Source organism: Urocampus carinirostris, chromosome 4 (assembly GCF_059441175.1).
Source record: "Urocampus carinirostris isolate Australia breed hairy pipefish chromosome 4, RoL_Ucar_1.0, whole genome shotgun sequence".
NCBI classification, from domain to species: Eukaryota; Metazoa; Chordata; class Actinopteri; order Syngnathiformes; family Syngnathidae; genus Urocampus; species Urocampus carinirostris.
Window position 1 is genome coordinate 5608252 of NC_142352.1, and position 12129 is coordinate 5620380.

Consider the following 12129-nt stretch of genomic DNA (forward strand, 5'->3'; position numbering starts at 1 on the left):
GTGAGGCTCACAATTATCTCGCCTCAAGGCAGGGGGCGATAGTGAGACCAAAGATTCTGATTTGGCCCCAAAAAATAAAATTAGTGATGATTTTTTAAAGCCATTCAGTAATTTGTTCTCGTTGCATGGAGTTTTAATTGATAGTTATAATTGAGGACTACCTTTCTATTGCTGCTTTTAATCAAAATGATCGCTTATTGATTTAATTGATAAGTTAAGGTAAGACAATTGAAAGTTATTGGTTTTTTTTATGCTCCCATTTATAAACTGCGTTCTTGTTCTTCCAATCAAATGATGAATACGATATAGCATCATTTATTAGTAAATCTGATTGTGTCAAGTCACTGGTTAGTGGTAAATAATCAAAACATTGCAAGGACAAATGTACCCCAAAGTTGGAAGCGGCGAATCGATCAGAGGCAGAGGCGGTGGTTGTGATGGTGGTGGTTGTGTGGGCGAAGTAGGCGTTGATGTTTGCTAGCAGGTTACTCATCACCGCTGGTACTCCCGGACACATGTACTTGGCGGAAAGACAGGAGAAATGCCTGCCGCAGAAAGTGAATACAAATTACTTGTTAAAACAGTACCCAGAAATGGAGAAGGAGATCTTCAAGTGGTTTGAAGACAACAGACAAAATGGATATGGAGAGTCTCTGCTAACTGTTCATTTGCAAGCTTGCATAAACCAAGAAATAGGAAAGCTTCACCCCTTCCATTGGTTGGTGATCACAGTTTTCCTCTATGTATTTTATTATTGTAAATTGTAGCTGGATAGGTACTTTCAGAGTAAAGCGCTAATTTTTGTGGTCAGTAATCTCATTTTAATAATTGATTTTCATTTTGAAGGAACCTTTTTATTTTTTTATTTTATTTTAAAGTTATGTATTCAAACGGACAAAACATTTAAAATGGGTAAAAAATATATACTTTTGATCCTTTAATATGTCATAAAAGCAAAGGAAGTGATATCACTGCCACAAAGTTTGTTTTTCAACAAAAAATATGAAAGCCACAAATGAAACAATGCATATTAGATATATAGACGTCCAGATGTCAAGATAGATGTCTAGATAGATATACATATATCTAGATAGATGTTTAGATGTCTAGATAGATGTCTAGATAGATAGATGTCTAAATAGATGTCTAGATAGATGTCTAGATGTCTAGATAGATGTCTAGATAGATGTCTAGATAGATAGATAGATGTCTAGATAGATGTCTAGATAGATAGATGTCTAGATAGATGTCTAGATAGATGTCTAGATGTCTAGATGTCTAGATAGATAGATAGATAGATAGATAGATAGATAGATAGATAGATAGATAGATAGATAGATAGATAGATAGATAGATAGATAGATAGATAGATAGATAGATAGATAGATAGATAGATAGATAGATAGATAGATAGATAGATAGATAGATAGATAGATAGATAGATAGATAGATAGATAGATAGATAGATAGATAGATAGATGTCAAGATAGATGTCTAGATAGATGTCTAGATAGATAGATATCTAGATAGATAGATGTCTAGATAGATAGATGTCTAGATAGATGTCTAGATAGATAGATGTCTAGATAGATAGATAGATAGATAGATGTCTAGATAGATAGATAGATAGATAGATAGATAGATAGATAGATAGATAGATAGATAGATAGATAGATAGATAGATAGATAGATAGATAGATAGATAGATAGATAGATAGATAGATAGATAGATAGATAGATAGATAGATAGATAGATGGATGGATAGATAGATAGATAGATAGAGGGATTGATAGATAGGGAAATCCACACTTCCAGCAGTATCCTTTTGCTGTTTATTAACATATTAACAGGATGGCCTCGGGGTGCTGTGTTGTAGTTTAGCAACAGAGTATTGTAAAATGACACTCTAAATGTCCGACCAAAATACTTTTTTTCCCCAGTTATTTAACATCTAGTGTTTTTTAGTGCAACAGTTATCACATTCGTCTAACATGGTTCGAAACCAGGTGGGAACATATGTGGGCCTGGAGAGGGATGGGCGCCACCAGGCTGTACTTGCCTAAGACACACCACAGGAAATAACTAACTCGATCAATATTTTCACATACGGTGACCAGATGACCAAGGCACTGTATCTGGAAGCATCTCCTGCTACTAGTCACCATGGAATCCAGTACTACGCCTACCCCAAAAAAACGACCTGTAGAGGAATGGGCGCCACCAGGCTGTACTTGCCTTAGACACCATACACAAGAAACGCCCGACAACCCCAGAGGTTAGGTGATCCGTGAACTGTGAGCCGTGAACAGTTGTGGGATGTGGACCCAATTCAGATCAATAAACCTACGGGCAATTTTGAACTGCACAAATAAACTCCTGGCAGGCACATTAATACACGAATCGATTTACCCTTAAGCATTTGTAATAATATTGATGACCTGATCAATACTTTTTGATGGAGGACTGCATATTTGAATGCATGAAGTAATCTTGAATGAATAATGCAAAGCAGTGTAGTGAATCAGAAGTGTATAGACCCAAATTGACGTTCCATTAGCGATAGAGAAAACTAGATGTTGAGGCAGTAAATCAAAGCTCGATGTGTTTGGTAGAAAACATGTCCACCGTTTGTCGGTCCGTCAACAAACCTCTGCCCAGAAAGACGGGGGTTCTGACTCGGTCCTGTTTTCCTGTTGGCATTCCCAGTCCGGTATTGTTCCTGTTTATTTTTGATTAATATTGGTTCCCAGTTTCGCTCCCGTCTATTTTTGTCCTGTTTATTATTCTCTCCAGTTTTCGTTCCCATCTGGTTTGTCCTGTTTATTTTTGATATCCTGTTTCATTATCTATCCTGTCTTTCAGACCCGTCCTGTCCGCTATCGACCCTATCCGCCCGATATCAACTCAATATTGGAATCAATATTTTCGGTCTCGGGCTACCTGTCTTTCCACGCCAGACCGCTGCCTGACGTGCATGACTCCCCATTTCCCGTAAAATAAAAGGCTCGTGTGAGAACGTCATGCGTTTGGGTCCTGATCCGGTTCTGGTTCCTGACAATTTGTTTTTACATTTGTTTTCAGGTATTGTATTGATGCTCACCAAATTTGGTACTCAGTTAATGCATTTAAGTAACCATAAAGCAGCAATTTTATACGACTTATTTTCAAGAGTGTTTCGTGTTTAATATAGCTAGCTCAATTTAAATGATACAAAAATATATTATGGAAAGATGCAGTTTTTGGGCATACTGGGGATTTTCTGTCTTAAATTTAGCTAGTACACTACTCTCAGAAAAACTGAAATTATTCACATCTTCACCATCAGGTAGTTAGACATATTTTACACTGTATTAAAGAGAGTATTGAGAGTATTTTTGTATTTTCTTTTTCAAAATATTAAAAAAGTGTGAGTGTGATTTGGGACACACGCTTGGGTCCAATCATTAGAAGACGTCGTATTGGCAAGCTAACAGGAATTTAAATGCGGCCATTCAGAAATGTATGTCGTGTTGCTTGGTTTTTATTTCAAAGATGGAAAATTGCATTTCAAAATAAAGTTTTTTAAATTTTAAAACTGAAAAAAAAAAACATGGAGGGCTTTTACATGCAAAATAGCAATACTCGGATACAAAAGAACTGACACATATACTTTACTTTTATGTAAAAGGTAAGACAGTAAGTTATATTTTCTATGCTACAGTTTTTATACTATAAATCAAACAGAAGAGCAGCTTCAGCGACAGACTGCTGTCACAGTCTTGTTCCACAGACAGACTGAGGAGATCATTTCTTCTTCATGCCATGAGGCTCTTTAACTCCACATGGGGGAGTAAAAGCCCACATTAAACCCCACTCCCACATTTGCGTATTAGCCTATTTTTATTACAGTGTGTATTTTCCGTAGCACTATTTAAATACTCTATAGCAAACGTTATATTGGGTAATTTTGTATTCTATATCTTTATTTTATTATTTTGTTTTTCAACACAAGGATACTGCCGGAAGGGTGAATTTCCCTACGGGGATGAATAAAGTATCTATCTACCGTATTTTCACGACTATAAGGCGCACCTAAAAGCCTTTTTTTTTTCAAAAGCTGACCATGCGCCTTATAATACAGTGAGGCTTATATATGGATCAATATTGAGTCGCAAGGTCTCGCAACCAAGGCAAGCAGCTGCCGACTAGATTTTCCCCCATAGGCCAAGTAGTCCGTGGTGCATTTCCTAACCAATGTGTCAATCATCATTTGAATCGGTCACTATTGGCTAAAGTTATTCGGCGGTAAAGGAGGCGGGTCCTGTTTAGCATTTACAGGCTCGCATAGGCTAAAGTGGGGCAAAACAAACCCTGCAATTGGTCGAAAAATATGTGAATCACAAGTTTGATTGCTCTACGGCCTGGATAAAACATTTTTTACTATTGCAGTCTGTATGTGTAAACAGGAATTATGGGGCTAAACCGACGGCAAGCAACGTCCATCGATACAGAGGTGGTTCTCGGCAGATTTTTGTTTTTATTTGTCAGCATTATTGCGTGTTTTGGAGTGTGTCAATATTTTACACGGTTGAATTTACTACACTCACGGATGTAAGTGGACCATGGTTGCGTATTATTATTGAATGTGACGGCTGCAAGACGACTTTGGTGAGCTGCCCCGGCTTTAAATTTTCCCAGTATCTTGTTTCAGACTGATATTGATGTTTTCTGTGATGAGTGTAGTGCAGTAGCGCCTTATAGTCCGATGCGCCTTATGTATGGAAAATATAGGACAAAAAACTATTTTTGGGGGGTGCGCCTTATAACTCAGTGCGCGTTATAGTAGTGAAAATACCGTATTTATCATCTATCTATCTATTTGGATATATGACTTTGCCTCACCAGACATGAAACTCGCCGCATGTCGCTGTCAGGAATATTAAAACTTCAGGAATCTTTTTGTCACGTCTACCGTTTAAAAATAAATCCATCTAAATTTCAATGTGTGCAGCTCCACCATAGTTGAAGAGGGCGGGTAGATTCAAACGAGAATGATTTGCCCTTAAGGACTTGAACAAATTGATGCCATTTACACAGGGCGCCTGCATTAGCGGGTAAGAGCCTTAATATGAATGGTTGCCATTATAGCTTGTTTAAGTACATTGGGGTTAATGCTAACTTAATAACAGGGTTGGGTAGGGTTACTTTAACTTGATTACTTTCAATTACTTTTGGATTACTCCAATACCAAATATTCTAATAAAAGACAAACGAAACTCATCCCATTAGCTGCACCGCTTATCCTCAGTAGGGTCACGGGGGTGCTGGAGCCCTTCCCAGCAATCATCAGGCAGTGGGCAGGGGACACCCTGAACTGGTTGCCAGCCAATCGCAGGGCACACAGGGACAGACGACTCGCTCGCTCATTCACACCTAGGGACAATTTGGACCGGCCAATCTAACTGAAATGCATGTTTTTGGAATGTGGGAGGAAACCGTATTGCCCGGAGGAAACCCACGCAAGCTCGGGGAGAACATACAAACTCCGCACAGGTAGGTTGGTAGCTGGATTTGAACCCACACAGGAGGTTCCCAAGACCTTAGAACTGTTCCGCACACGCGCTAACCACTGCGCTGCCGTGCCCCAAAAGAAACTAAATATGAATAAAATGATGACTCACAACACGTGGTAAGCTTTCTCTCCTGGCTTTGATCTCTTTGATCTCCGGCAAAACGAACATCAAATGCGACAGAAACAAAATGAAAACAAATCCAAACAGCTTGCCAACATCATTTTTGCCGTTCCATGTGTTCCGTTACTCCCCAAGCCTGCACAAAATTTAGTCATTTTATTCATATTGAGTTTCTTTTGTCTTTTATTAGCATATTTGGTATTGGAGTAATCCAAAAGTAATTGAAAGTAATCAAGTTAAAGTAACCCTACACAATCCTGCTTAATAACTATGCCATCAGTTAATTGCAATTCACCAGAAAAGTACTTTAACATTAAATGACTGCGGAACACTATTATGTTCCAAATAAAGCAGTGCTGTTTTACAGATATATTATTATACGTATAGTTTGTATGTTCTCCCCGTGCTTGCGTGGATTTCCTCCGGGCACTCCGGTTTCCTCCCACGTTCCAAAAACATGCATTTCAGGTGAATTGGCCGGTCCAAATTGTCCCTAGGTGTGAATGAGCGAGCGAGTTGTCTGTCCCTGTGTGCCCTGCGATTGGCTGGCAACCAGTTCAGGGTGTCCCCTGCCCACTGCCTGATGATTGCTGGGATGGGCTCCAGCACCCCCGCGACCCTACTGAGGATAAGCGGTGTAGCTAATGAGATGAGATGAGATAACTGCCTGTTTACTTGAATGCAAAACCCAATCACTCTGCTGAAAGCTGCTTTTCTAAGGGAAACTTATCACAAGAAGGTAGAATAGCAGGAGATTCTCACATGTTGAATTTGTCTGAATGTGTACTTTTTAAAATTTGCAAGAGGGAAAATGTGCCTTTCAAGTTGAGGAGCAACCTAGACAGCTCAGCAAACCTCCAGTGGATTTACTCAAATCATTTGCATTTTCTTTGGCTTTTTGTGCCATTTGATGTTCCCTTGAAAGGATAAGAGGCACAGCGGAGTGCGAAAAAGGGCTATAGACATTTGTAAAAGGGAAATATAATTTGTTGCAACAGTCCTTTGCTTCTCTGTTCTGGCTTCAAAGTACAATTAGGGTTGTTAAGCGCTATTTGGGGAAGCAGCACTCCCCAGCATATTTCCACATGTTTTGGCGTGAATATTTTTTGTGATTTTTTATTTATTCATCTTAAAGTACCTCGCCAAACTATAAAAAGCATGAATTAATAGGGAGAAAATAGATGAAAACAGGCTTTGAGACAAATTCTTCCCCAGGGCCATCACCGTCATGAACCGGAACAGGATCAGGACCCAAATGCGTGACGTTTCTCACACGAGCCTTTTAATTTACAGGAAATGGGGTGTCACGCAAATTAGGCAGCAGTCTGGCGTGGAATGACAGGAAGCCAGAGGTGAACCGTGAAGAAATTGTAGTCGAACTGTGCACTCGTTGATTAACCAATAGGTGTCATGAAATAGAACAAGATCAGGACCCAAATGCGTAACCTTACTCACACGAGCCTTTTATTTTACAGGAAATGGGGTGTCACGCACGTTAGGCAGCAGTGTCAACGAGATCGATACCAATTACCGAGCATATATCGGACAGATGGGGTCGATACCAAACAGAACAGGACGGACAGGATTGATATCAAAACAGACGGTGCCACACGGGCGGGGCCAATTGGGCGCCATGGTAACCGTGACACATTTACCTTGAATACTTTGTAAATATTGCCTATTTTCATATTCTATTTTTATATCATTCTGTATTTAAGTTTTTCATTGCATGATCATCCTGCAGTGCAAGATCTAATCGCATTGTAAGCAATGTTCGCTTTTGTTGTTAGCAATGATTTTTATTCTTAATATGAATGTGCCATTTGTGTGCCAAATGGGGTCGATACCGGACAGTACGGGACAGACAGGATTGGTATCAAAACAGGATATCGAAATTAAACAGGACTAACTAGATGGAAACAAAACTGGAGATCAATAATAAACGGTACAAAAATAGACGGGAATGATACCGGGGAGGAAACACAGGCAGGAAACTGGACAGAGTCAAAACCCATGTCTTGCTGGGCAGAGATTCGTTGACGGACTGACAAAGGGAGAATGAGAGCACTGAGTTTAAATAGAAATGAAGCCAATCTGTCAACGAGCCGCAGCTGGCGCCACACGGGCGGGGCCAGTTGGGCGCCAAGGCAACCGTGACAATCACCATCCTAAACAAACATACAGGACTACAAAAAAAATACATATCTTGCCTATGTTTATATGTAGAGAAAAATGGATATTTATACCATATTCAACAATTTATTTTGGAATAATATTGTTGCTAGATATTATTGCCCTTTTGTCTGTTTTTCTGATGCACTTACAATTTAGGCAGGTCTCCAATCTCTGTCTTGTAAATATGTTTTGCCTACATATTCTATTATTTTTGTCTTATGATCCTCCTTTAAGTATTTTATTACTTGCTTATCCCGCTATCACACTGAGTTAGCATTAGCTCAGGATGTAGAGCGCTCGTCTTGGGATCAAGAGGTCGCAAGTTCAATTCCCGTTTCCTTTTGTGTTATATGTCGAAGTGTCCTTGGGCAAGACACTGAATCCCTAATGCCCCCAATAAGCAGGTAGGCGCCTTGCATGGCTGACTCCCTATTGGTGTGTGAGTGTGTGTATGAATGGGTAAGTGTGAAGCACATTGTTAAGCGCTTTGGGAGGTCTTCATTGACTTGAGAAGCACTATATAAATGCAGATTATTTCATTTCGACTAGACAAAATATTCTGCATTCAGAACAGCGTGACCTGTTAGTGGGTATCTTGCATTAAACTCAATAAATGTAACTTGTATTCAATCGTATAAAATCCTTTATAGTCAAACGTATAAAATCCTTCAGCATCAAACAAGGCGCTATTAGTGTGTGAATGTGTGAATGTGTTTGTGAATGGGTACGTGTGAAGCACATTGTAAAGTGCTTTGGGAGGTCTTCATTGACTTGAGAAGCGCTATATAGATGCAGACCATTTACCATTTAATTATGAATAATGTTCAAAAAAACATGGTTGACCATGACAATAGACAACTCTAATTAAAAAAAACAGCAATGCTAACAAGCACGGCGGCGCAGCGGTTAGCGCGTGTGTGGCACAGTTCTAAGGTCTTGGGAACCTCCTGTGTGGGTTCAAATCCAGCTACCGGACTTCCTGTGCGGAGTTTGTATGTTCTCCCCGTGCTGGCGTTTCCTCCGGGAACTCCGGTTTCCTCCCACAGACATGCATTTCAGTTGGATTGTCCGGTCCAAATTGTCCCTAGGTGTGAATGAGCGAGCGAGTTGTCTGTCCCCGTGTGCCCTGCGATTGGCTGGGAAGCAGTTCAGGGTGTCCCCTGCCCACTGCCCGATGATAGCTGGCGACCCTACTGAGGATAAGCGGTGCAGCTAATGAGATGAGATGAGATGAGCAATGCTAACATTAGAATTTTAATACCATTATTTCTATGAGAAATTGATTTCTAGTCTCCATGCCCTAAAACATATTTCCGTCCACTGCGGAAGTTCAATTGCAGATTACTTCAAAGGAACATGTCGTTATCACATCCGGCCAAATTCTCAGAACAGCCTGCACACCAATGTTCTGACTCTGACTCAATTACTCGACTTCCAGACTCCAAATTACCCACAAGCACTTGTTGTGAGTGGCGCAAGAAAGGAAAACGATGTCAAGTGACTGACAATTGCAACTGTTGAAGTCCTTTGGAGTCGGAAAAGTTCAATCACAAAGCCATTACTTACAATTTGTGCCGCACCCTCGTTATCCTTTTTGCTACGTGACAATGTGAGAAATACCGTAAATTCTGGACTATAAGCCGCTACTTTTTTTCCCTATCTTCCAACCCTGCGGCTTATTCAGTGATGCGGCCAATTTATGTAATTTTTCTAACGGCCGCTCGCGGCGCTCGAGTGTTGCTACCATTAACTGGCCTGTCAAAGCTGTATTATTATTATTATTAAAGCTTTGAAAACTCTCTCGGTGTACCGTTTTTCTATGTAAATATGTGTAACCAAGTATAATATGTATTTGCAACTGTATATTTTTGTAATGTATTTATTTGTATTTATTTTAGACACTTATTCTGATGTTTTGCACGTGTGAACGAAAAATGAGGGGCGGAACAAAGGCGGGGTGCCGAGTTTAAGTGGGGACCGCTAAAGGTGAAGGACAGACAAGGAAAGAAGAGGGGGTAAAAAGTTGGTTAAAGAAAAAGGAGTTGCGTGAGTAAATGTGTTCATCTGATATATTTTTCCCACCCTTACCTTTGGAAATATACACTTTTTTCCTTGGATTACTTTCAACGGGACCCGGACTCTGCAGGTCTGCATCAAACCTTAAGTATCATTTTCCGTTCAATTTGCCGGCTGGGATTTTTGGACTGTGAACTTTAATGAAGGACATTTAGTTTCAATCGTGGGACTTGACGTTGGGTTTGGGTTAATTTTGTGTTTGTGTTACATGTTTAAATGTGGGCGCATGCGGCTTATATACAGGTGCGGCTTGTGTATGAACATAATCGGTTTTCCTCTTAAAATGTCGTGGGTGCGGCTTATAATCAGGTGCGCTCTATAGTCCGGAATTTACGGTAAATAAAGGAAGACAAGTTGAGTCTTTTTTTAAATGAAGCATCGTCAAAATATCTCTAAAACCACTCAAGGCTTTACTCTCATACAAGCAATAATTGTCATATTTGAGAGCATCTCAATGAGTAAAATGGGAAAGAATACACATCTGATCATCTTAGTTGGCAATGGCCATTGCCAAGGTCTCAAGTAAGAGTCAATCACAGTTTCAAAAAACTGTTGACTTCTGATCAGTCAAAAGCTGACTTTTATGGCATTTTTTCGGAAAGCTAAAATCAAAGTGGACAGACACTGCGTACAATTGCCAAAACAGATATTGCTTCTTAACTTATATGAAATCAAATATTGATATTTAGACCAGTTGGAGACATTAAATATATCTATGTTGGGAAATCTGGAATAAGTAGTGAGGGCCAGACCTCCATATGCCCAGTCCACTTCATCCAACGATATCTCCAAGCAGTCCCTAGCCAGCCCAGGGACATCGTTTCTCCAGCGTGTCCTTGGGCGCACATGTGACATCCTGTCAGTAGTGCATGCCCAGAACATACTAAGGGACACATCCATACCAAAAGTTGTCGCCCTACCTTTAAAGAAAGCCCAGAAAAATGTGAGGTTTTTGGAGAGATAGTTGTTGGGCGTCGCACCAAAATATACGCAGAGAGGAGATATGGAAAAAAGGGAAAACTCTTCATTGCATTCGGGAAACGTTCAAAGTTCCAGACGTTCAACATTGGCCTTTATAGTGTTCTCAAATAAAGTTAAGATATCTCGTGAAGGTCGTCCGCCCCGGCTCCCCCATCATTGAGCTTATGACCTCCTGCAACAACGTCATCCCACTTTCACCAGAGGCCTACATACTTATCATTAGTTATTATCCACATTCCTCAACAGTCCTCCCCTTGGGAGTTAACCTCCCACACAGATGCTTAAACAAAAAAAAAATGACATCCATACCAAACACCTGAGCCACCTCAACTGATTCCTCCGAAAGCGATGGAGTAGCAGCTCTACACACTAACTTTGTCCAGATTTACAGAGGTTCTCACCCTATCTTTAGAGAGAGCCCAGAAAAATGTGAGGTCCGCCAACTTTTTACCACTTCTCTTTCTAAGTGTTTAGAGTCTTGATGAACTATGGTTAAGTGGAAAGATGTTTGTTTGGCATTTAGGATCTGTAAATTCACCAGGTATACATGTGTAACTGTGGTGTACCCGTCCCACCAAAGATCCACATTCATGCTGGACTGGATGATGAGGTTTTCATTACAGTTGCTGCAAATGAATGAGTCACACACAACATGTGGTTAGCTCCTCTGCTGGCTTTCAACATGTTAACATATCAAATAGCTTTCTTTTCGGTTTACATTAAATACATTTTAGAATATCAACCATCACAATAAATTTTATATTATTATTATTATTATTATTATTATATTATATTATAGCATTATTATTATTATTATTGACATAGATCCCTGTTGGTGATAGGAAGGAGTGGAGAGGTGTTGTGAAAGGATAGTGGGATTGTGGACGCGTTCTTAAGGATGGGCAGGGCACCCGTATGATGCGGCAGGGGTAAACCATTGAAAGCTGTCGGGCCCTGCTGTTGAACAAAAGAGTGTGTTGTGTCACCCTGACCCGAGTAACATGGCCGCTTTCTGGTGTCCCATTTCATCTGGAGGGACGAAAGCATGACCAACTTGGGTGCCGAGGTGCCTAATTTGTTTGGGCAATTGGGTTGGCCATGGTCCAAATTTTTTGAGTGTTTTATTTTTGCTATTTATTTCCCTTTTATTTTTTTTTGTTATTGTACGTGTGTCTTGCTGTCGGTCACCCCTCTTGAGGGATATGTCCAAGGTAGATAGATAGA

General features: G+C 40.1%; 1 protein-coding gene across 1 annotated transcript in view; it reads right to left on the bottom strand.

Annotated features, from left to right (window-relative positions):
• unc13c (unc-13 homolog C (C. elegans)) overlaps nucleotides 1-12129 on the bottom strand; it is a 296369-nt gene that overhangs the window by 165414 nt on the left and 118826 nt on the right. The window contains exon 14 of the mRNA XM_088333511.1: nucleotides 389-545. Coding sequence (XP_088189637.1) covers nucleotides 389-545 — 157 coding nt within the window. The remainder of the gene's footprint in view (nucleotides 1-388; nucleotides 546-12129) is intronic.